Source organism: Ipomoea nil, unplaced genomic scaffold, assembly GCF_001879475.1.
Source record: "Ipomoea nil cultivar Tokyo-kokei standard unplaced genomic scaffold, Asagao_1.1 scaffold2854, whole genome shotgun sequence".
Classification (NCBI taxonomy): Eukaryota; Viridiplantae; Streptophyta; class Magnoliopsida; order Solanales; family Convolvulaceae; genus Ipomoea; species Ipomoea nil.
This window is the reverse complement of record NW_017619282.1, coordinates 423,883-450,064: the sequence shown is the minus strand read 5'-3', so window position 1 is coordinate 450,064 and position 26,182 is coordinate 423,883. Positions and strand designations below refer to the sequence as shown.

At 44.1% G+C, this 26,182-nt stretch overlaps 1 protein-coding gene across 1 annotated transcript; it reads right to left on the bottom strand.

The window, feature by feature from the left end:
- Positions 1–24,033: 24,033 nt before the first annotated feature.
- LOC109160610 lies at positions 24,034–24,726 on the bottom strand. The gene has a single exon (XM_019308885.1). The coding sequence runs from the start codon at positions 24,724–24,726 to the stop codon at positions 24,034–24,036; it is 693 nt and encodes a 230-aa protein (XP_019164430.1).
- Between the last annotated feature and the right edge of the window lie 1,456 nt (positions 24,727–26,182).

Here is a 26,182-nt window from a genome sequence, read left to right as displayed (position 1 = left end):
CGTGTCAAGGTATTTTACCGAGGACACCATGTTTGGGCAACCCATGGTTCTTTACCCAAGACTCGCGTTCATCAATCGAGGCACACAAGCGCGCCACGAATCAATAAAACGAGGAGTTAAGAAATCAGCACATTGTACCAGTGTGCGCGAGGTGGGCGGTCGTCCGCCTGCCAAGCTCCTGTCAGGGACCCGTCAAGGTCCCGCCAAGGTCCCGTCAAGGACCCGTTTGGGTCCCATCAAGGTCCCGTTGGGGACCCGCGGGAAGGTGACTAGGAAGAGTGAATTCCTTCGGGAAAAATCCCAAGAATGCACAGATTCAAGTCCCGACAAGCCCCATGCCCATGTGCACAACAAAGGGGTTCGAATACATAGGATGACCCATCGTACAGTGTTATTGATCCTTAAGCACGAGTTCTAGATGAGTCAAGACTCTCGTATGTTCTTTCCGCTCAGTAGGTTGGGTCCGGTTTCCAATTAGCAACCTCGTCATCTTCACTGGGTAGTTGGTTATAAGCCGACTTTGTCTTTTCCTTGCTTGATTAATGATAAGCCTTCTTGGTTTTTCTTGGAGTTCGGCTTTTCTTTCACTCTTTATTCAATCCTTTGGTAACCAAGTGCTTGGTAATGCATTTCTCTTTCTTGGAATGCATTTGATTGACTACCCTCGACGTCGCACGGTGTTTTGGCGATTTTATGTGTCACATGCACTTCTTGCGGTGCTTTAAAACCATCAAGGTCCTTGTTCCAAGGTAAGACCTTTATTGCAGGGAGGCTTTAGTTGTATGATACTTTCCATGCGTCTGTTGCCTCTTCTTGCCATGTCGAGTCCTTTTCGACAATTCGCACTAAAGGTTGAGGAAGGATGTTGTTTATGCGTTACTTTACATCCTTGCATTTAATTGGCGTTTCCAGTCCCTTTTACAGGTGGTCCCCCACTTCTATTACTCCTTCCTTTGGGTTTGTTCCTGAATTTCCCGTTGTAGAAGTTGGATTTGATAGAGGTCGGCAGCACTGGTGTAGGCTTCGTTAGGTGTTCGGGGTTTGCTTACAATTAGGGCCTTCTGGGTTTCGTAGTTTGTGGTCTGTCACAGACTTCTTTATCTTGGTTGTCTCTGTAGGATCTAATCCAGGCGCGAAACGAGCCAGCTGGAGGAATTGTTTGTGGTATTCCCTAACAATGGTCATCCCTTGTTTTTAGGTGGAGACTTTCCTCGTACATGGTTGCCCTTACGGGTGCGGGGTGGAATCGTCCTCGTAGCCGTGCCCCTAGGCATTCCCAGTTGAACCCCCGGTTGTTGCCCATAAGTGGGTTCTTCGTGGATTTATCAAAGATCAGCCTCGTGTCTTGAAGTAGAATGAGGTTATCTCTACGCTGCGTTCCTCTGGGCATTCCACTAGCCCGAGGATTTTGTTGAAGGTTCGGATCCATTCTTCTAGGAGTGTGGGATCCTTGGCTGACTTCTTGTTGGCGCCATGCTGCTGGTTTTCAGGGCCAATATTTATTGTAACGATGTGTTGATGTGTTGCACCCTTACCTTGGTGTGGTAAGCGAATTGGAGTTCTTTAAATTAGTGAGGGATAAAGTGAGGGGAGGTTATGTGATGGTAGACAGGTTTCACAATCTCACCACGCGTCCTAAGATTCATGAGTCCTATGTTCCTAAATACCTAGAGTTCAAGTCTAATGTCCTAAAGTCCGGTCTTAAGACTCTTATCCTAGGGTCAAACTTAGGCTCTGATACCAACTGTAACACCCCGAAATTTTTAAACTTTTGAAGCTTATATAATAAAGGTAAGTTCTCATTAAATCCCAAAACATAATATAAATAGTACAGGGTGCTATGCCACACCTGAGCTAGAGAACTCAGGTGCACAGGCTAACCAACTAATATCCTCAACAATGTAAATGCATAAGCATGGCATGCAGGCCGAAAGGAAAACTATCTACTTCTACGCTCCAAGATTCTAGCGCGCTCCAGTGTCTACTTCTCTGTGCCTGAAAGCAAAATATATCTGTTCAGCGAGAGATGCTGGTAACCCACTCCAACGCGTTGAAATACAATACATATAGATGTATACATAGATATATGAAAAACCATTTCGAAGCATGAAGATATATCCTAAGAGACTCTAGCTTTCAAAACAGGGAATAGACTCGGCAGATAGGGATAAACACAACCAACAGTCATAATCAAGTATGCACAATTCACAAGCGTAGGGAACAGATTCTACAGATAGAGATAAGCACAGCCAATAGTAAAAATCAAGCATATACAGTTTACTAGCATGTATCCTATGGTCACGCTTTCATAACAATCATAACATCAAACCATCCATATCTCATCACATAGCACACTTTGTTGGCGCCACAGGACCAATCGCATGCCCATACATGAGGGTCAGCGCATATAGCTCTGACATGGCCCCGCAGCACCCTGCCCCGTATCGCAACATGGAGGGGTCGATCGCAACCGACCAATGAACCGTAGCTCATCATAATGTTTGATCGCAACCAAACAGTGGACCGCAGCCCAAGAGTAGTCATCTGACCGCAGCAAGGAATATGAACCGCAGCTCATGTAAAACGTTTGATCACAACCAAACGGTGGACCGCAGCCCGAGAGTGTAAATCTGACCGCAGCCAGCTTCTGAACCGCAGCTCAGGAATAACCAATTTGATCGCAACCAAATTGGGGTTTCATGCACACATAACACATAGCAAACACATGTAACCCACATTGACACATTGGGAAGGGGGACAAATCATATAACAAAACCTATGCGTGATCATTCACATACTAAGAATAATCCTAAGGGGTTCATACTTCTTACAACTAGGCCAATGGGATACCAATTCAACTAGCATGCAATAAATAAGACTTATTCAACCTACGAATGGTACCCGAAAATCAAACTAGACATAGGCACGATAGACGGAGTCCATTGGGACACCACGGGGTCGGGGGAACATCAAACGGGGAAGCCAGGATCCCGAAGTGGGTTAATTTCGAGCGGGTAGCCGGTGGGTGAGGGGTCACCCGCCGGCTGCCCGCCGGTGGCAAACATCCGGGCAGCGGGTGCCCGGCGGGCAGTCGCCTGCCCGCCGGCTGCCCGCTGCCGGCGACGTCCATCCTGGCCGCGGGTAGGTGGCGGGTCCCCTACCCTCACCTACCCCCCCCCCCCACTGACTCTTTTTCACCAATAACGCCCCGGGAACCTTTGTGGAACCCGAAACCATGCTTAGACACTTTAAAAGGCAATTGATGGCAACACGTAGACAATTAACGGATCAAAAGCGAGAAACATACGGCACATATCCTATCATGCTTTCTAAACATAATTAACGCCCAAACATGCGAATTCCCACCCAATATATATCACGAATAACACCGTACGAGTTTCACGATACATCCTAGGCCTCTAATTATGTTTAAATCATCAAGAACGTAATTCATCTTTTAACATCAAGAAACAATACAATTCATCAAGATTATCACATAATCATCAAGAATCCGAATTCCTCAAGAATATCACACAATCATCAAGAAACCCTTATCATCATCAAGATTATCAAGATAAAACCATATCACCAATTATCAAGATCACATCATCAATATCATAAACAATTCATCAAAACACAAGAACATAGAGGGATGCCTAAGAGGGAGATCATAGCTAAGAAAATAGGTTTTGTTGAGACATGGGTTACCTCTTAGCCTTAATTAATTCCTTGGCTATGAAGGGTTTTTCTTTCAGCTTTCTTCTTTCTTGATTTCTCCTAAGGGGATTCTTGGAACTTCTTGTGTGGTGAGAGATTATTGTGGTGTAAGATTTAGGTTCCTCCTATGATCCTATATATATATATATATATATATATATATATATATATATATATATATATATATATATATATATATATATATATATATATATATATATATATATATATATATATATATATATATATATATATATATATATTCCTAAGAGTTATAATTGGGGTCTAAATACTATGGGCTTGCTAATTCCATTCCTTATAGGACTAAGGACTTGTTTTAGGGATAAGGGTCCATGGTCCATAGTGGACCATATTAATTAATTAAACAGAATCCTAATCATAATCTGAATAGTAAAAGGCCTACTTCCTTTATTCCTAATAGATAACTAGGTCTAGTAAAAGGTTTACTTTCTTTATTCCTAATAGGCTTAAGACTCTAATTTAGGCAAGGGTCCACGGTTCATGGTGGACCTTATTAATTAATTAAAGGGAAACCTAACCAAATTAAATCATATTTAATTATTATTAACGGGATTAATTAAATAATTAATCCGGGATTGAAGGCCGTAACACGGGGTGTTACTGTGATTCCTTTTTCTTTTGAGAGTGTTTGATGAGTCTTTGAAGTTGACTTCTCTCTTGGGTTTTTAAATGATATATACTGTATTTCATTTCAAAATGGTTTTGTTTATACTTATATATATATATATATATATAGAAAAATGCTCATATGTGGTCATGTCATTAGGTGTGGTCGTGTGGTCGTATCTGTGTCGTTGAATCAGTTTAATCTAACGGCAGTGGTAATTCTGAGGATTTTTGCGCGTTTTGGTAAGTGGGGGTGTTATGGTAATTACAGTGGCCATTTATAGCGGACGAGTTCCGGAATACACCAACAATGTTGACAACATACACCAATAGTGTAATAAAATACACCACAGTGAAACACACCAATGGTGTATTCCCGTGTTATGGTAATTACAATGGCCATTTATAGCGGCCGGGTTCCAGAATACACCAACAGTGTTGACAACATGCACCAATAGTGTAATAAAACACACAACAATGTGATTTCCCCTATTCCGGTGTTTTATGACGAGTTTACCCTTGCAATTCGCTGGGTAGGAGAATGTGCACGAAAATACTAAAAAAATCTTGATTAATATGATTCATTGGATCTATCTAATCTAATGGCCTATAATTGACCATATGACCACACCTAACAACATGACCACATGTGATCACCCCTATATATATATATATATATATATATATATATATATATATATATATATATATATATATATATATATATATATGCTATGTAACGCGTACTGATGGGTTACCAGCAATATTCGCTGACCGGGTGTTATCCCCATGTTATTTTCCTTATTCTACAGGTTTTGAGTAGATGTCTAAGAGCGCTTGACGTGGATCGCTAGATAGATTAGCTGTCCTGTGTAGGCGTTATGTTCTTGTTGGCCTGTGATCCTAGATACTTATCTTTTGTTGTGGGTAAGGGTGCGTTGTTTGTTTGTGCCTTCCGTAACCGTGTTGTTTCTGTAGAATTCTCGCCATCGCTCCGCCTCGTTATCGCGCCCGTATGCCTGAGACGCCGACCAATGAGCAGCTGGCTCAGAACCTCCAGCATCTGACCCAAACGATGCAGACGTTTAGTGATTGTAACACCCCGTGTTACGGCCTCTAACCCGGACTAATTATCTAATTGATTACCATTAATAATAATTAGAAAGGATTTGATTGGGTTAGGATCCCCCTTAATTAATTGAGGTGGCCCACCATGGATCATTGACCCTTATCCTTAAACCAAATCCTTAGTCCTATAAGGAATAGGTTAAGTGAATCCTTACTATTCAGACCCTAGTTAGGACTCCTAACTATATATAAGGACTTAGGAAGCATTTAGAAATCCCACCACAATTGATTCTACCACACAAGATATTCCCAGGAATTCCCTTGTCACCAAACGTATGAGAACCCACGGGAAGAAGATCTTAGAGAAAGAACCTTAGTAGCCAAGGATATTGATTAAGGCTAAGAGGTAACCCATGTCTCAAGAAAACCTATTTTACTTTCTATATCTTATTCATTGACTCCTTTGATATATGATTCTGTGCTTGAGTCTTGATAGAGCTTTGCCTAGGGTTTATATGGTGTTTATATGATAATCTTGATGTTTAAGTGTTAATCTTGATGCTTATGTGATGATCTTGATGTTCTTGATACTATGATAAGTTATATGAATGATCTTGTATTTTGATTATGTCTAGAGCCCTAGGGTAATAACGTGGATTTCATATTATATTATTCTTGGTATGTTTGGGTGGGATTTTGCATGATCAGGTGTTGAGTCTAGGCATGTTTAGGGATCTTGTTAGGGTATATTTGGTGTGATTCCATTAATTGAATACATGGTGTCGTCATTATGTGTTTGAATGTGCTTGGACATGGTTTCGGGTTCCACAAGGGATTCCGGGACCATAACGTTGCCTGAGTATCAGTGGGGGGTAAGTGGGGTCTGACCTCCCGCCACCTACCCGCTGCCCGCCGCTACTGTTCCAGCGGGCACCGCCCGCCGGCCACTCGCTGGAATAGTGCCCGCCGGCGGCGGGTGGTCCTCCACTCGCCACCTACCCGCTGGAATCCTGGCGTGGTTCGTGATGTTTTCCCTGTTTGATGTTTCCCCGTGTCCCGTTATACCCCGTTTGTCGTGTGTGAGTCTAATTTGATGTATCAGATACCGTTCTTAGGATAAAAAAGTCTTGTGTATTGCATGCTAGTTGAATTGGTATCCTGTTGGCCTAGGAGGAAGGGGTATGATCCCGTAGGAGTGTCTTGAGTGGTATATATAGTTTGTTACGTATGAGTTATGTAGGGTTAAGTGTTCCCCGATGATTCCCCCTCATTATGTGTTAATGTGGGTTGCATGTGTTTGGCTTCTATGTTGTTGTGCATGATAACCCACTTGGTTGCGATCAATTGGCTATAATGACTATCTGGTTGGTTGAGGACAACCAGGTATTAACCCGGCCGGTTGCGATCGGTCAGCTATACGGGCAGTTGGATTGGTTGAGAATAATCGGCTGTTATATATATATATATATATATATATATATAGGGCTGCGGTCCATAATCTGGTTGCGATCAGACAAATATGACAATAGGGCTGCGATCCATAGTTTGGTTGCGATCAAACGTTTATGATACAAATGAGCTGCGGTTCATTGATTGGTTGCGATCAATGTCCTTGTGCTGCGGCACAAGTTAAAGTGCTGCGGGGCCATGTCAGAGCTATATCCGCTAACCCACATGTATGGGCATGTAAATGGTCCTGCGGCACCACCATATGTGTGTACACCAATACGTGTCTTGTTGTTGATTGTTTGACTGTGATGATAACTGGATATTGATATGGTTGGTATTGTGTAGTCTTGTGACCTAAGAATGCATGCTAGAATCTTTATGTTTGTGTTTAATTGTATTGAATGCATCTACTATTGCTTGATTGAGTCTGTCCTCGGTTTTAAATTAGAGTTTCGTAAGTATATATGTATTCTAGTTTCAAAATGAGTTTCTTATATCTACCTATATTGTACTTAACGCGTTGGAGTGGGTTACCAACATTATTCGCTGACGGTTGTTATACCGAATGTTTTTCAGGTAATGAGCCTTAGCTTCGGAGCGCGCTAGTCAGAGCCTGTGCTTAGTTAGAATAGTTCAATTAACGGCCTGTGTGCCTTGAAGTTGTATTGAATGTTGATTTGAGGATTTCTTATGTTTGTATAGTTTAGCTTGTGCACCTAGGTTCTCAAATGGTATGGCATAGCACCCCGACTATTATGCTTAGTTCATGCTCTGTTTAGGAATTTATAATGGAATTACCTTTATTATATAAGTTTTAAAAGTTTCAAAAATTAGGGGTGTTACAGTTGGTATCAGAGCCTAAGTTCGACCATGAGACCTTTAAGACAAGACTTTAGGACATTAAGCTTGAACTCTAGGTATTTAGGTATATAGGACTCAGGAAGCTTAGGACGCGCGGTAAGGCTGTGAGTTTATCTATCATTATCTGCCTAACTTCCCCTCACTCTATCATGTGCTTAATTTAAAAATACCCTATTCTTATAACATCAGGGTAAGGGTGCAACCCACTAACTTACTATTACGATCAATATTGGCCCTGTAGACCACTAGAATGGCACCAATAAGAAGTCAGTCAAGGACCCCTGAACCCTCTGCTCACGAATCTCTAGTCCAGAATCTACAGCAATTGACTCAGGTCGATCAAACGCGAAGCAACGCTATCCTCCATAACAACAACCGACCACCACCGCCGCCAAACGGGAACTCAGATGTCGCTCGCCAAATCTCGAACCATCGCCCGCCTACCTTCTCAGGGGAAGAGGACCCCGCAATCCTCGAAGAATGGATCCGAACCTTCGACAAAATCTTCGAGGTAGTAGAATGCCCGGAGGGACGCCGAGTAGAAATAGCCTCATTCTACTTCGGACACGAAGCCGATCTTTGGTGGGTTCACGAAGGACCTACTTGTAGGCAAGAACCAAGGTTCAACTGGGAATCCCTGAAAGTGCGACTACGGGGACGGTTCTATCCCGCACACGTCAAGGCAGCCATGTACGAGGAATTCCTCCACCTAAAAGAGGGGATAACCACGGTCATGGAATACCACAAACGATTCCTCGAGCTAGCTTGTTTCGCGCCCGAATTGGTGCCTATAGAAACGACCAAGATAGAGAAATTCATGGTGGGCATCAACATCGAAGCCCGAAAGGCCCTAATCGTAAGCAAACCCCGAACCCTTAACGAGGCTTACACCAGCGCCGCAGACCTCTATCGGATCCAACTTCTACAACGAGGAGTTCAGGAACAGTTCCGCAAGAGGAATACCGGAGGCGGGGGACCACCGATGAAAAGAGCAGGGAACGACTCTAACACGAGGACGGTTAACCCATCTAATTAGGGGCCGTCTACAAGGAACAACGAAACCAATACGAGACCGTTCCTTTGCCGGAGGTGCAATACGGATCATAGTGTGACACCCCAAAAATCCACACTCTAATCCATCAATTAATTGAGTAATTAATTCTATTTCTCTTGAGGAATTGATTCCTAAAATCTTGATTTTTAATACTCAAGGACTAGTGTTGAAATCTAAACCTAGAAGATTTCTTCATTTCATTCCTTACAATTCCTAGAAAAAATATCTCTACCTTCTCTCTAGAAAAGAAGAGTAGCTTGTTCTTCAAGCCAAGTGAGACCTTTGTCAAGATTCCAAGTTTTGCTTCCAAGATTCAATCTTTCACCTATTTGGGCATCTATAAGGGTAAGATCTAAGCTTGTCTAGTCTTTTTGGTTCCATCTTAGTTGTCTTTTTCTTAAAGGTGAGATCTTTATGATCTTTTGGTTTGATCTTGAAGTGGGTTTGGCTAGTGAGCTTAGTGGAGAGCTTGTTGTAGTGTAAGAGAAGTCTTTTGGTCTTCAAGAGGTAACCCATGCTCTACAAAACCTATTTTTCTTACCTATATATGATTTCTTGGACTCTACTTGTGCTTTGCTTTGAATGTGAGTGTTTATGCATTTATCTTGTGATATTGCATATCTAGAGCTTGTGTTTAGGATTCCTTTGTGCCATTGCTTGGCATGTTCCTTGGTTCAAGTCATTTTGTTGTGTTTGGTGAGATTTGGTGTGTTTTGGACTTGAATTTGTGTTTGGAGGAGGAAATCCCGAAGGGATTTGTGGTGATATCGGGATGTTCCCGCGGGCCGAACGGCGGGCGGGGCACCACCCGCGGGTACAGCCTCATGGGATATTGTTCCCGCGGGCGGGACCACGGGTGGGGCACTACCCGTGGGTCCACCCGCGGGTACATAGTTGTGGCGATGTCGGAATTTGTTCCCCGTGATTCGGCTGTCGTGGTGTTTGATCTTTTGACTCCCATTGTTCTTTTGTGGAACTATTTGAGTGTCTTCTTGATGTTTCGTAGGTCTAGAGCTTTATGGTAGGTATCCATGTAGGATCTTTGGTGTCTTGATTCGTTCTAAGTGTTCAATATTGTGTTTCGTTGAACCAAGAGGTGTCTTGTGTGTTCCTCGAAAGTATCTTGAGTTCCCCGTTGATAAGCATGCTAGTTTGTTGTCTTAATGCTAGCGTGTGTGTTGTTCGTACCTTCCGTTTGGTTGATGATAACTTGCGTTATTCATCGTTGTTGTCGTTGGGTGGTGATCCGTTCCTTGATTGAGTAAGTTTCATACCTTCGTTGTGATCCGTTGTTTGATTCATGTGAGTGGTGGTGCGTGTGTGGCTCTACCTGGATTTCACGTGATTGGGGAATAACATTGTGTTATCCGAGCATGTGTTGCCGTGATTGGTGGTGGTTCGTTGGTGGTCTGTTGGTGGGGGACGACGGTCCCGGCGGAACAAGGTTGGACTTGGCTGTACAGGGGATTCTGGAGGTAATGGTTGGCTTGAAGATACAAGGTTGGGGGTAGCCATAAGGTTGGAACCGGGCATAAGGAAGGCATACCAACTCGCGATGGGTGATGTTGCGAGGGCTTTTAAAGTCGGTGTTGTGCGATCTTCTCTCGTGACGTGTGTAGTCACGGAGGCTTGTGTTATTTGGGATGTGTTGCCGTTGGGTGAGTCTTTATCCTTGTGTGTGGTTAAGCTTTGTGGTTGGGATGTGTTCCCGGTGTTATCTTTATGAGTGGTGAGTCTTGTGTTGTCTTTTGATCTTGGCTTTTGACTTATATATATGTATTCCGTTTTGAAAATGGTTTTTATATCTTATACCTACCTATTTATGATACTTAACGGTATTGGTGGGTTACCAGCATCTTTCGCTGACCGGGCGTCGCCCCGATGTTTATCTTTGTGTTCTTTCAGGTGTTGAGTAGTCGAGCGCGATGTCTAGAGCCTGGTAGCTTAGCACCTGTATCTTTAGACTGTGTTTTTGTGGCCTGCGCGCCAATGGTTTTAGATTGTTTTAGATTGATGTTTTGGGTTAGTGTGATACACTTGCAGATTGTCGCCTTAGCGTTACTTAGTGTGGTATACGTGGCATAACACCCCTGTTTGGATTTCTTTTATCCAGTTTATGTTTATCTTCCGCTGTGCTAGTTTTGTTGTTAATCTGCATGTGTTAAGACTTGTTTTTAGGTCTTGTTGTTTTGGGGGTGTTACAGTTGGTATCAGAGCCTAGGTTTTGAGCCTTGGTTTAGAGCCTAGGAAGAGTTAAGTCTAGACTTTCTAAGTGTTTAAGTGTGTTTTGAGACCTCTAAGCGACCTTAAGAAGCTAAGTGTTAGGCTTAGGATTCTAGGTTGCGCGGTGAGCTGTGTGTTGTTTCCTGTCTTGCTTGCTTGCTTGCTTTTTTGGTAACCTTGTTGTTGTAGTAGAAGTGCGATGCCTCCTCGTCCTCGCGCTCGCTCCCCAAAGACCCCGACCAACGAGCAGCTCGCCCAGAATCTCCATCAGCTGACGCAGACGATGCAGTCTCTCAGTGAAGCTCTGTTGAACAACAATCAAGCTGCGCCGCCTCCGCCTCCGGTTGGGCACCACGATGTGGGTCGTTTAGTGTTCGGGCATCGGCTGCCTTCCTTTGCTGGTGAAGAAGACCCTGTAGTCCTTGAAGAGTGGCTACGGGTGTTGGATAAGATTTTTACCGTGGTGGGCTGTCCCGAAGAGAGGAGAGTAAAACTGTCAACGTTATACTTCTGCCAAGAAGCTGATCTGTGGTGGGTTCATGAGAGTCTGACCTTCCTTGAAGAGCCTGGGTTTGATTGGACCACGCTCAAGGACAGAATGCGCGAAAGGTTCTACCCAGCGCATGTGCGAGCCGCCATGTTTGATGAGTTCCTTCATCTGCAACAAGGACCTCTATCGGTGGTGGAGTACCACAAGAAGTTCCTAGAGCTAGCGCGCTTCGCGAGGGTGTTGGGGCCTACAAAGCTTGCCAAGGTTGAGCGTTTCGTTGCCGGTCTGAATTATGAGGCACGAATAGCGTTGACGGGTGAGTAGACCCAGTTCCCTCAATGATGTGTATCTGTGTGCCGCGGATCTGTTTCGTGTTCAGCAGCTTCAGAAGAGTTCGCTTGAGTTGGCTAGGAAGAGAGTTGAGAGTGGAGGTTCTTTTGCTTTCAAGAAGCCCCGACTGATTTTTCCGGCTAGAGTTGTGTCATCTTCTTCTCAAGGACCAGTTAGGATGGAGCCTCCGGTTCAAGCTAAGTTGGTTGGTTGTCGCAAGTGTGGGAAGGTGCATCCGGGCCAAGTTTGCTATGGCCAAGCATTTAAGTGTTTTCGCTGTGGGGTTGCTGGTCATAGAGTCGCAGAGTGTCCCCAGCTTGTCGGTCAGAGAGCGTTTCCGCCACCCCTGGGAGCCGGAGGAGCACCAGGAGGGAGTTCAGGTCGCGGAGCTGTCGGAGCTAGGCCGCTTGGGAGAGTTTTCGTGATGGCGCGTTCGCAAGCGGAATCGGAGGGTCTGGTGGAAGAGGAGTTAGCAAGTAACCCTTGTTTTTGAGCCTATCCTTGTGTCCCCGAGAGCGTTGTGTTCTTTGTTGCCTTGGGTGTTATCGTGTGTTTCGTAGTTGTCCTTGTTTGGCAATCCTTGGCATGCTTTCCTTGTTAGTTTTTCGTTGGATGCTTAGTATAGACTCTTTTCTTGCTAAGTGTTTTTCTTTAGTTGGTATCTTGTTTGTGGTAGTCATCTATCCTTGAGTTATCTTGTGTGTAGCCCAATTCTTTCACCTTTGGACTTGGTTGTTCTTACAACAATTCTTTGTGCTCTTCCCTAAATTTTCCAAGTATTTCTTTGATTTGGAAAATAGCAAATCCCTACACAAAGGCTTTCCTTGTGAAGCCTAAAAATTAAGCGTAATGTTTGATTGTAGCCTTTGAGTTTCAAACCCTAGCCTATTTTTTTTCTACCCAACCTTTAAACCACTTGAGCCAAATGTCTTTCTTGAAACCTAACCAATTTTAATTCCACCTAAACCTTAAAATTCCACTTTGTTCAAAATCCCCACATTTAATCATCTTTTTCCCCAATCTCACCCAAATCCTTAATTTCTTTTCCCAAATTCTCTTCTCCTTTTCCTTCTCCCTACCCGTGAGCTACCCAATACCATCCCACCCCGTCGCTCCTTCGCAACCCGCCACCACCAACCTGCCCGTCGCTGTTCGCCACCGTCTCGCCACCGCCGGAGCTTCGCCGCACCGCCGCCGCCGATCTGCTGTAGCCGCGTCGCCGAGCAGCGCGAGAGAGAGAGAGAGAGAGAGAGAGGCAGCGTGAGCGAAGAAGAAGAAGTTGTGGGCTTTGTTTGTTGAGCTTTGGATCATCTCCTACCATGCCTAGAAGGTCAAGTTTGGCAAGGAAAGCGGAATGGGTGGATGCCCATTACCTTGTGCCTGAAGGTAAAGCTTTTGATCCGGAATCTTTTTCAAGTTCCTTGTTGGATTTGCTTAAGTTTCAAGGTTTGTTGGATGGGTTTCTCGCCATAAGGGCCGAGACTTACCCGAGTTTGGTGAAGGAGTTTTACCGTCACATGGTTGTGACGAAGGAAGGTGAAAGGCTTGAGATCACCTCTAAGGTGAGAGGTGTGAAGGTTGTGTTGTCTGAGAAGAGTTTGGCTCAGTTGTTGAGTTTGTCTGCTACCGGAGTGGCTCAGTACAGTGGTCATTCTTGGATTAGTATGAATACCATGGGGTACCGTGACTATTTGAGTTATCTGTTTGGCCGTACGAGTGGTTCCACTCAAGCTTCAAGGCCGGAAAGGAAGTGGTTGTCTGCGGAACAAAGGATCTTGGTGATGTTGGTGTCAGATTGTTTGTTGCCTAACAACAACAAGAGCAGTTTGTTGGGTAAGTTGGAGTGTACCTTTGCTTTCTGTCTGAAGAATATGGTTAAGTTCAACCTGCCTGCTTTGATGATGCAACACATGGTGTTTTGCCAGGATCACAATCGGAAGAGTTTGCCGTATGGAATGGTGCTAAGTTGGATTTTGGTTAAGAAAGGTGTTAGTGTGGATGGTTGTCTCCCGAAGGCTGTTGGAAAGATGGTGTTGGATACCGCCAATCTCCGGAGTTGTAATCTGTTTCAGTTGGATAGTGGTGAGTACATCACGCTTGAAGAAGTTGCAAGGAAAGCACCTGTTGAGAGAGCAGAGTTAGCTGCCGGGCTTGGGATCCATGCCAGGAAGTTGAGCCTTGCAGTCCAGAGTTTGGGTGGTGATGAAGAAGTTGAGGAGGAAGCAGATCAGGAAGAAAGAGCACCGGAGACCGCCGAAGCTGAAGTAAGTGAATCAGACAGTGAGGAAAGCCGAAGAAGGAAAGAAGTTCGCACCAAGAGAGAGCAGGACGTCGTCTCCTTGCTTCGTCAGCAGAACAGTTTGATCGCCGAGGGCTTTGCATTTGTGAAGTCCCAGTTTGTCGCAGTGCATCAGAGGCTGGATCAGATTGAAGCTAGTTCTAGTCACAGAGATGAAGCCGAAGAAGAAGAGTCTGAAGAGGCCGAAGAGTCGGAGAGTGAGGAGTTCTAGTTGTGTTTTGGTAACCCCGTTCGCTTCTTCCTTGTTGTTTCTTAGCCGTTGTAGCTTGGTGTTAGGTTGTTGTGTGCTTTGTGTGCTTGATTGTTTTTTTTGTTGCCTTGTTGTTTAGCTAGTTTGTTAGTTGGTGTTTGGGTTAGTTGTTGAGTTCTTGGTTGTTGGGTAGACGTTGGTTGTTGTGTTGAGGGTAGAGTTCTTAATGCTCAATCTATTCGTTTGTTGGCCCCTTGCCAATCCTTGAATTCGTAATGTCTTCTTCTTTGCTTTGGAACCTTGTGAGAACTTTTGGAGTTTTGACCAAAAGGGATATTCTTGAAATTTCTTGTCACAATTTTGTTTCCTTGTTACCTTCGTTTTAACTAGTTGTACCCAAGTTTCGGGGACGAAACTTCTTTGAAGGGAGAGAGGATGTGACACCCCAAAAATCCACACTCTAATCCATGAATTAATTGAGTAATTAATTTTATTTCTCTTGAGGAATTGATTCCTAAAATCCTGATTTTTAATACTCAAGGACTAGTATTTGACTAGTCAATCTTTAAGTTGTGTTGTACCTTGTGCTTAGAGAGGAGTTCCCTTGTTCCTTACATTTTCTAAAAGTTAGTAAGGGTATCCTTGTCTTTTCACCAAGAGCTAGTGTTGTAATCTAAACCTAGAAGACTTCTTCACTTCATTCCTTACAATTCCTAGAAAAAATATCTCTACCTTCTCTCGAGAAAAGAAGAGTAGCTTGTTCTTCAAGCCAAGTGAGACCTTTGTCAAGATTCCAAGTTTTGCTTCCAAGATTCAATCTTTCACCTATTTGGGCATCTAGAAGGGTAAGATCTAAGCTTGTCTAGTCTTTTTGGTTCCATCTTAGTTGTCTTTTTCTTAAAGGTGAGATCTTTATGATCTTTTGGTTTGATCTTGAAGTGGGTTTGGCTAGTGAGCTTAGTTGAGAGCTTGTTGTGGTGTAAGAGAAGTCTTTTGGTCTTCAAGAGGTAACCCATGCTCTACAAAACCTATATTGCTTACCTATATATGATTTCTTGGACTCTACTTGTGCTTTTCTTTGAATGTGAGTGTTTATGCATTTATCTTGTGATATTGCATATCTAGAGCTTGTGTTTCGGATTCCTTTGTGCCATTGCTTGGCATGTTCCTTGGTTCAAGTCATTTTGTTGTGTTTGGTGAGATTTGGTGTGTTTTGGACTTGAATTTGTGTTTGGAGGAGGAAATCTCCGAAGGGATTTGTGGTGATATAGGGACGTTCCGGCGGGCGGGGCACCACCCGCCGGCCTACCCGCGGGTACAGCCTCATGGGATATTGTTCCCGCGGGCGGGACCACGGGTGGGGCACTACCCGTGGGTCCACCCGCGGGTACATAGTTGTGGCGATGTCGGAATTTGTTCCCCGTGATTCGGTTGTCGTGGTGTTTGATCTTTTGACCTCCCGTTGTTCTTTTGTGGAACTATTTGAGTGTCTTCTTGATGTTTCGTAGGTCTAGAGCTTTATGGTAGGTATCCATGTAGGATCTTTGGTGTCTTGATTCGTGCTAAGTGTTCAACATTGTGTTTCGTTGAACCAAGAGGTGTCTTGTGTGTTCCTCGGAACTATCTTGAGTTTCCCCGTTGATAAGCATGCTAGTTTGTTGTCTTAATTCTAGCATGTGTGTTGTTCGTACCTTCCGTTTGGTTGTTGATAACTTGCGTTATTCATCGTTGTTGTCGTTGGGTGGTGACCAGTTCCTTGATTGAGTAAGTTTCATACCTTCGTTGTGATCCGTTGTTTGATTCGTGTGAGTGGTGGTGCGTGTGTGGCTCTACCTGGATTGCACGATTAGTGGTATGGGACGCTAGTCACCAAGGTATTGTAGCGGTCCTCGTGGTGGCCGTGACGTGATTATGGAGTTGTGTTCCTTTGAGAAAGGTTCACGTGGTTGGGGGATAACATTGTGTTATCCGGGCATGTGTTGCCGTGATTGGTGGTGGTTCGTTGGTGGTCTGTTGGTGGGGGACGACGGTCCCGGCGGAATAAGGTTGGACTTGGCTATACAGGGGATTCTGGAGGTAATGGTTGGCTTGAAGATACAAGGTTGGGGGTATCCATAAGGTTAGAACAGGGCATAAGGAAGGCATACCAACTCGCGATGGGTGTGTTGCGAGGGCTTTTAAAGCCGGTGTTGTGTGATCTTCTCTCGTGACATGTGTAGTCACGGAGGCTTGTGTTGTTTGGCATGTGTTGCCGTTGGTGAGTTTTTATCCTTGTGTGTGGTTAACCTTTGTGGTTGGGATGTGTTCCCGGTGTTATCTTTGTGGGTGGTGAGTCTTGTGTTGTCTTTTGATCTTGGCTTTTGACTTATATATATGTATTCCGTTTTGAAAATGGTTTTTATATCTTATACCTACCTATTTATGATACTTAACGGTATTGGTGGGTTACCAGCATCTTTCGCTGACCGGGCGTCGCCCCGATGTTTATCTTTGTGTTCTTTCAGGTGTTGAGTAGTTGAGCGCGATGCCTAGAGCCTGGTAGCTTAGCACCTGTATCTTTAGACTGTGTTTTTGTGGCCTGCGCGCCAATGGTTTTAGATTGTTTTAGATTGATGTTTTGGGTTAGTGTAATACACTTGCAGATTGTCGCCTTAGCGTTACCTAGTGTGGTATACGTGGCATAACACCCCTGTTTGGATTTCTTTTATCCAGTTTCCGTTTATCTTCCGCTGTGCTAGTTTTGTTGTTAATCTGCATGTGTTAAGACTTGTTTTTAGGTCTTGTTGTTTTGGGGGTGTTACACATAGGGGCAAGGACTGCCTTGGAAACACCTTACGGTGCTTCAACTAGGGGGGGGGGAGGGAGGACATAAGGCCTTTCTGTGCACGCGGCTCCCGAGCACAATCCCTACGGTCATGGGCCAACAAGGAAGCGCGAATAACCGAGAGAATTACGGGCTTCCCAGAAAGGTATTCGTCATTAGCCGCACCCAAGCTGACCTTGAAACCGAAGCCAACATCAACGCAGAAAACGTGGCCCTTGGGGACGAGGATCCCCGCGAATCAATCGGAGGAGAATCCGGAAGAGGAATACTGCTTAGGATAAAACTGTGAACCCCTGTAAACGATCCTTTTTGTAGAATCGCTTAAAAAAAAATTATTTAATTTAATCAGTTTAAATTCCCCCGACTACCGCCCCTCGGGGTAAGTGGAGGACTATGATCCACGCCTTCTATAATCTATGAATCTCAACACACGGCGGAAACAAAAGTACGACGAGGGGGAAACCAATCAGGCCGCTTACAACACGGAATGGTAGAGGGCCCAAGGCAAGGAAGGAATGCACAAAAAGGATTAATGCAACTAGTGGGAATTAAACCTTAAACCTTTCACTTACAAGATTAAAGCCTTAACCACTAAGCCATGGGTGTTCCTTGAAACCTTAGGGAACACACCTTTCTCAAACCCCTCCAAATTCCTAAACCCACCAAAATCCCCAAATCAAAAACCCTTCTTCTTCTTCTTCCTCCCACATTCTCCCTCTCTCTCCCTCTCTCTCTCCCTCGACAAAAATATCGCCGGCACCATCCCAAAAACCACAACCACCTGCCACCGCACCAGTGTCGACCGCCCGGTAGCCGCCCGTCCAGCTCTCGCCGGAGACCCGCTGCCATCGCTCCCCGCCGCAACACCGGCCATCGAGACAGAGACCCACCGCCGCCACAACGGTCGACGCGACGCCGTCCCACTGCTGCCGGACTTCGCACCACCACCAGTCGGCGTAACCTCGGCACCCCGACGACGACACTCTACCGCACCACCCCCGTCGCCCAGCTCGCCGGAGTCTCACCAGAAAAGCCGCCGGAAAAGCCCCAAACCAAACATCAACCCCGAGCGATGCCGAAGAAACCCGTCGGTACTTGAGTCCAGGAATGGAACAACGCCGACTACACGGTGATCGGAGGTAAAACACTCGAACTCGACCAATTCTCTCCGGAGTTAGTTGAAATGCTTAGATTCCAAGGCCTCTTGGATACCTATCTCACGATTAAAGGAGATACGTACCCCGAGCTGGTAAAGGAATTCAATCGTCATTTGGTAGCCACCAAACTGGGGGACAAGTTGGAGATCACCTCCAAGGTCTGGGGCAAGGAGATAGTGTTCCCCAAGGGCCGCTTGGCTAAACTCCTAAAACTGACCACCACGGGTGTATCAGACTATGACTGGAAGGCTTGGGTCAGTACCCGAGACACAGGGTACACTGACTACCTCGGGTATCTATTGGGTAGAGAAGACGGTTTCACTTCGGCCACAAGGCCAAACAGGAAGTGGCTAACCGCCGAGCAGAAATTGCTAGTCATGATTGTGTCCGACAGCTTGTTGCCCACTAACAACAAAAGCAAGGACGTGGGGAGCTTGGAATGCACCTTTGCCTATTTCCTTAAGCATAAGGTTAAGTTCAATTTGCCGGCCCTTATGTTGAAACACATGGAATTCTGTATATCTAGCAACCGGCTCAGCTTACCCTACGGGATGATCCTAAATTGGATCATGGAAAGAAAGGGGGTGGACCTAAGCCAGACGGAAGCCAAACCCATGAGTGGGATGGTTTTCAATGCCCAGAACCTCCGCCGCAATGACATCTACCATGTCGGAGAGGGACAGTACATCACCCTCGAGGAGGTTTGCCTGAAATCCACAGAGTAACGACGAGTGTTGGTTGACCAGTTAGAGATCTCTAACAAAAAGCTTAGACGGGCAATGCAAGAATGTGGAGAGCAGGAGGAATAGGAAGAAGTGCGGGGAGAGGGGTCACAAAGCTCTCGAGTGCCCTACCCAAGCTAATTAGAGAGCCTTGCCATCCAGTGCGAGACCTAGCGGACCTTCGGGAAGGAGTTGCGGACGAGATGTGACAGGGACAAGGCTTTCGGGCAGAGTGTTCGTGATGGGTCGGTCGTAGGCTGAGACTGAGGGTTTGGTGGAGGAAGAGTCAACAGGTAACCTTTCTTTAGCCTACCTTTTACCTTGAGAGTGTGCCTTTCTTGTTTTTCCCATATCTTTTGTTGTGTGATTCTCTTTTGCCTTTTGAGTGAGTTTTCCCTTGTGATTTGATTGTTCATTCTGAGTGGTTTAATGATAGTTCTAATCCCGGAGCTTTGTGTGTATACATTTAATTCAACCCTCACTCCTTTGTGTCATCCAAGCCTAATTCGTTAACCTAAGAATTAGAATAGCCAATTATAAAGGAAACCTCTTAAGTTAAGCCTAACTAGTTAAAAAGACTTTATTTCATAGCTAGTGAATATCGAACCCAAGTCTCTAAATTTCTAACCCAACCCTTGAACCATCTAAACCAACTGTGTTTCTTGAACCTTAATCCACTTAAATTCCTTTCAACCAATAATTTCCAACTTAACCCATAAATCCCCAAATTAAAATCTTCTTTTTCACAAATTTCTCCTAAAACCCTTCCCTCTTTTCTCCTTCCCCTACCCGTGACTCAGCCGAGAGAGACCCCCCACCCTGTCGATCCCATCTGCCGCCGGTAGCCGACCAGCTGCCCGTCGTCGCCGGTCAGCCGCCCTGCTTCGCCAGTCATCGCCGCCGCCCAGTCGAGAAGCCGAGATAAAGGAGGAGAAAAAGAGAAAAAGAAAAGAGGAAGAAGTTTGGGTCTACCTTGGGTCTTCGGACATCTCAGAATCATGCCAAGGAGGTCTAAATCTGCAAGAAGAGTGGAATGGGTGGAGGCCAACTACCTAGTCTTGGAAGGTAAAGCTTTTGATCCCGACTCTTTTTCTAATTCTTTGTTGGAGTTGTTGAACTACCAAGAGTTGTTTGATGGGTATCTCACCATTAGGACCGAGAATTACCCATGTTTGGTAAAGGAATTCTACCGTCACATGAGTGTGACGAAAGATGGTGGAAGATTGGAAGTTACCTCTAAGGTGGGAGGTGTGAAAATTGTCTTGACTGAAAAGCGGTTGGCTCAACTTTTGAGTTTGACAACTACGGGAGTCTCACAGTATAGTGGTGACTCTTGGATTGAGACAAGCAGCATGAGTCATCGGAATTATCAGAGTTATCTGTTGCTAGTGAGTTCACTCAGGCCACGAGGCCAGAGAGGAAGTGGCTTTCTGTCGAGCAAAAGATTTTGGGCATGCTCGTTTTGGACTGTTTGTTGCCTAAAAACAATAAGAGTCATTTGTTGGGCAAGCTAGAGTGCACGTTTGCTTTCTGTCTGAAATACAAGGTGAAGTTCAACTTGCATGCGTTGATGTTGCAACATATGGTCTATTGTCGAGACCATAACCGCAAGAGTTTGCCTTATGGCATGGTGTTGAGCTGGATCTTCATTAGGAAAGGGGTGAGTGTTGAAGGATGTGTGTCTAAACGGGTGGGTAAGATGGTTCTGGATGCCACGAATCTCCGCAGTTGCAACCTATTTTAGCTAGATGATGGTGATTACATCACTCTTGAAGAGGTCGCCAGGAAAGCCCCTGCCGAGAGGAGTTCGTTGGTTGAAGAGCTTGAGATTCCTGTTGGAAAGTTGAACCTAGCGGTTTAGAGCTTGGGTGGAGATGCTGAGAACGAAGGCGAAGAAGAGAGAGAAGAGGAAGAAGAAGGAGGAGAAGCAGAAGAGGTTGAGGAGAGTGACTCTGAAAGTGAAGAGAACGTAAGGAGGAAGGAAATGAGAACCAAAAAGGAGCATGATGCAATGACACACGAGGAGCGTGTGGTGACCCTCCTTCATCAGCAGAATCGGATGATTGAGGAAGGCTTCTCTTTCATGAAGGCTCAGTTTGTCGCTGTCAACCAGAGGTTAGATAGGTTGGAGGCCGGTTCTAGCCGTGGTGGAGCTGAGGAAGACTCGGACGAGGATGCCGAGGAGTCGGAGGATGAGTCCTCTTAGGCCCGGAGTTTGTGGTAAGCTCGTTTCTTCTCTCGTTTGTTGTTGCCGTTTTGTAGTTGTTGCTTGTTGGCTGTGCTTAGTTGTTTTCTCCTGTTTGCCTTGGTGGTTAGTTTGTTGTTTGGGTAGTTGGTTTAGTTGTTTTGCTTTATTAAAATCTAGTTGTTTTGAGTCTAGGTGTGATGTAGGAGGCTCCTAGCTGTTTGTAAGGTGATGTTAGTGTTGGTGTTGCTTGAGAAACTCCTTTTGTGACCTTTTGAAACCTTACATTTTCCTGATTCTTGAAAACTTTACACCTTGTGAACCCTTGAAGTATTGTTTAATGATATACTTGCTTCCTATTGTCACATTGTTGATTCGTTGTTACCCGTTTGGTTAAACTCGTCGTGCCCAAGCTTCGGGGACGAAGCTTCTTGTTAAGGGGAGAGGATGTGACACCCCGTAAATTCAAACGCTAATCAAGGATTAATTAATGAATTAATCCAAGTCTCTTTGCTAATCTAATCCTAAAAATCCTGAAATTTAATAGTCGAGGGACTAGATTTTGACTAGTCACTTAAGTGAAACGGTTGTACCTTGTGCTTCTTGAGTTGTGCCCTCGTCTCCTTGTCTTTCCAACATTTGAGGGTAGGAATATCTTTCTACCTAAGATTTGTGATTCAAGCTAACCTAGCAATACTCTTTCATTTCATTCACCCTTCAATCTAAACACAAAAACCTCTAGCCTCTCTCTAAAAGGATTAGCTTCTTCTCCAAGCTAGAATTTGAGCATCCAAGTCTTGCAAGTTTGTCTCCCAAGATTCCTACTTTCTTCATCTTGAGCATAGGGGAGGGTAAGATCCTTTGTCTTTTGGTGTTTTTAACCTCCTTTTAGGTGTTTTTTTCTAAAGTTAGAGTCTTTGTTGTGTTTTGGTTTTTATATGAATTTGGTGTAGAAGATGAGCTTTAGGGAAGGCTTTCTAAGGGTGAAAAGAGGAAGTTAATAGGCTACAAAGGTAACCCATACTTTACAAAACCTATTTTCTTACCTATATGATGATTTCTTGGCTTCTACTTGTGATTCTTGTGTTGATTTGTGAAATTTGATGCATTGTCTTGTGGTGATGCATGTTTAGAGCTTGTTCTTAGGGTTCATGAAGGCCATTGCTTGGCTATTTCTTGGGTTCAAGTCATATTATTGTTGTGTGTGAGATTTTGGGTGTTTTCGACTTGAATTTGGACTTGTTGTTGAAAATCTCCGAAGGGCCCTACCCGCCACCCCACCCGCGGGGAACCAGCCTCGTGGGTGTATGTACCCGCGGGTGGTTGTCCACCCGTGGCCCTACCCGCGGGGTACACAGTTGGTGATGTGCGGAGATTTGTTCCCCGTGATTCTTTTGACTCGGTATTGATGTTTAGACCTCCTGATGTTGTTTTATTGGGCTATTTGTGAGTCTTCTTGATGTTTCGTATGTCTAGAACAGTATGTTAGGAATCCATGTAGGATTTTGTATCTTGAATCGTGCTAAGGGTCCAACCTTGTGATTCATTGGTCTACTTGTGAGTCTTGAATGATCTTTAGAACTACCTTTGGTTTACCCGTTTGATAAGCATGCTAGTTTGATGTCGATATACTAGTGTGTGTGGTTTGTTCCTTCGTATCGAGATTGCCAACTTGTGTTGACAATAATTTGGTGTTGGATTGTGATCCTTTGTTGTTGAGTTTGGTCTCATGTCCTTATTGTGATCTCTTGATTGATTCCTATGATATGATCGTATGTTAATCGTTGCACCTTTGTTGATACTTGATTAACTACTGTTGAGTCTTAGTCTTCTTGGTAATGATGATGAACTTGTGTGACTATGATTGAGATTGGTGGTTTGTTACTTGAGCTTTGCTCATGAGATTGGCGGTTTTGTGATATGATATTTAATGGTACCCTCGTGTACTGAGAAATCGGTGGTGAATAGGAGTATCGGCGGTGGGGGTGGCGGTCCCCGGAGGGAAAAGGTTGGACTCAGAAGTACAGGGTAGCACTAGGAGGTAAAGGTTGGAACCGAAATAAGGCAGGGGGTAGCCATAAGGTTGGAACAGGGCATAAGGTTGGAACTATGATACTTGTGACATGTAGTTGTCACTGTGGCATGTAGTTGCCACTGTGTAAATGTGAATTCTTTGCTTATGAGCATGTCTTGATGTATTCTACTTTGTGATCAGTAAAATGCATCCTGAGTTGTTTGTCTTTCATGTTTGTTGCCTTGTTGTTGTTTTGAGGATGGTGATTCCTCTTTCTTTTGAGAGTATTTGATGAGTCTTTGAAGTTGACTTCTCTTTTGGGTTTTGAAATGATATATACTATATTCTGTTTCAAAATGGTTTTGTTTATACTTATATATATATATATATATATATATATATATATATATATATATATATATATGCTATGTAACTCGTATTGATGGGTTACCAGCAATATTCGCTGACCGGGTGTTATGCCCATGTTATTTTCCTTGTTCTACAGGTTTTGATTAGATGTCTAAGAGCGCTTGACGTGGGTCGCTAGATAGATTAGCTGTCCTGTGTAGACGTTATGTTCTTGTTGGCCTGTGAGCCTAGTGTAGCGGCCTGTGAGCATAGATACTTATCTTTTGTTGAATTGTTAGATTTTTCCGCCTGTGCACCTATGTCTGAGATAGGTGTGGCATAACTCGCCCTGATTTTATTTAGCTTCCGTTGCTTTTTGTCTTGATGATTAGATGTTTGCCTATGCTTTTAATTTTTAAAATGTGGTGAAAATCGGGGGTGTTACAGAACAGGTTCATTCCTGCGAAACAAGAAAATCCACAACCTCTGGTAGGTGAACAAGACCACCGCGGGCTAGGGTTGCCACCAATGGTCGGAAATCCGGGCGTAAACCGTGAAACACATATAAGTTCTGATCATCCAACTCAACATGACGACCGGCGAGAGCCAATTCATCAATCAACATCTGGGCACGACCAAGGTAATCAGATATGGAGGAATCACCTTGACGGAGCCCCTGAAGTTCGCCGAGAAGCCAGAGTGCACGAGAGCTGGTAGACGAACCTATGGTTTGTTCGATTACCTTCCAAAGCTGCCACGTGGTGCCCTTGCCGTCGGCAAAGCGAAGAGTGTCCTTGGATAAAGAGGAGATGAGCATGGAGAAGATGGCTTTGTCTTGCCGGCGCCACGCGAGCTGCCGTGTCGGGAGATCGGAAACCACCGCCAGGGCGCTGTCCGCGGTTGATGCCAGCGACGGCGATGCCGTCGGAAAGGGTGTAGAACCATCAATAGACCCTAGAAGCCCTTGGCCTTCAAGAAACAGAAGCATCTGAGTTCGCCAGAATAGAGAATTCCGGGAGGTCAACTTTAACGAAACAAAGTGATGAGCCGATGAGAGGCTACCACTCGCAGGCATCGTAGGAATCTCGGTAACAGTCCGTTCAGAGGAACCAAGAACAGAGCCGTTATTAACAGCGACATTTTCCATGGATAAACCTAGCTGATACCAGATGATAATATATTTTTTGTATTTAATGAATAATGTCTGAGAGTACACGGAGCGAATATATAAAGATGCTAGATAGAATCCTAGTCTAACACGAATAATATAGTCCTAGTCTAATATGAATAATAGAGTCCAAATACATAGAACTTCCTACCTCCCAAGACTTTAGTAACAAGTACCTTCAACTCTTCAATTCCTTATGTCTCCTTTCAACAACATGCAGGACCAGTGGAATCTTCCTCTCCGTCAATATAGTTCTCCCAAATCTTGAGTTTCCGCCTTTCCGCCAACTGCTCAGCCTGAGCAAGAAGGTGATTAGGTGAGCAAAGGAGAGTAGCTTCGTATTTACTGCTTTTATGTTTTTTTTTTCACCTTCGTGGCCAGCATTATCTCACTCAACCAAGAAATGCTATACCCTTTGGAGTCTCGTAGGAAAAAAAAAAAAAAACCATCCAGAGGCCTCGCCAAAGTTGGAGAGCGAAGAAGACCGGTCTAAATCTTTCGCCGGAGAAATGCCGATTTGAAGAAATCCAAGACTTGCCGAAGAAGGAGAATGTTTGCCGGTGAAGAACTGCTACCTCACGACTAGCAATAGTGGACGGAGTTCCTGACTGGAAAAAAAAAAAAACCTGAGGCAGAGGAGCGAATGCGACAGTTCGACGGAGTTGGAGCATTCTGGCTTCTCCATGAACGGAGCTCCGTTACGTTCATGGAGAAGCCATGGCAGCAGACTGGGCATTGGGCAAGCTATTTTTTTTTTAATAATATAATTAATTTACTTTTTTAAGTTTTCAAAAAAAAAAATTACTTTTTAAAAAAATAATTTTAAAAATATTAATTGACGTGACATCTTACGTGGAATCCTACATGGCAACTGACTTGAAGGTAACATCCTATTATAGGTCAAATAGGTTAATTGCACTATTTTAACAAATTTAAGGGTTTAATTGAATATTTTTTTAGTTTGAGGGGCTAATTGCATTTTGATATATAGTTGGAGGGTCTTATTATAACATTAACAACATTGTTTGGTATATAATTTAGTAGATATTATTTAATTTTGAGGGAATGAAATATTTTTTTTAGTGAATTAATATTTGTTTGTTGATTTCTTTTCAGTTGTAAAATGAGTCTGAACTATTTACATTTCGGATCAATCGATCATAGATTGTCAACTTTTCAACCAGAGCATCGATCAATCTGAATCGATAGGGTTTTATGGTGTTTCACATATTAGTCAAAAGAAGATGAAAAACACATATAATTATTTTACAATAAATTTGTTTATCACATGGCAAATAAGTAAAACATAAGAAGACCACTTTAGGAAAGGATGGATGAACTTGAATTATATTTGACCTAAAATGCATTAATTTTTTTTTCATAAATGAAATTTGACAAAATTAAATATAATCCTTAATTTTATTGCATAAAGTCT

Bases quoted from the DNA above. Each gene is read 5' to 3' on its own strand.
- LOC109160610 (XM_019308885.1), bottom strand. From the start codon at position 24,726: ATGGAAAATGTCGCTGTTAATAACGGCTCTGTTCTTGGTTCCTCTGAA.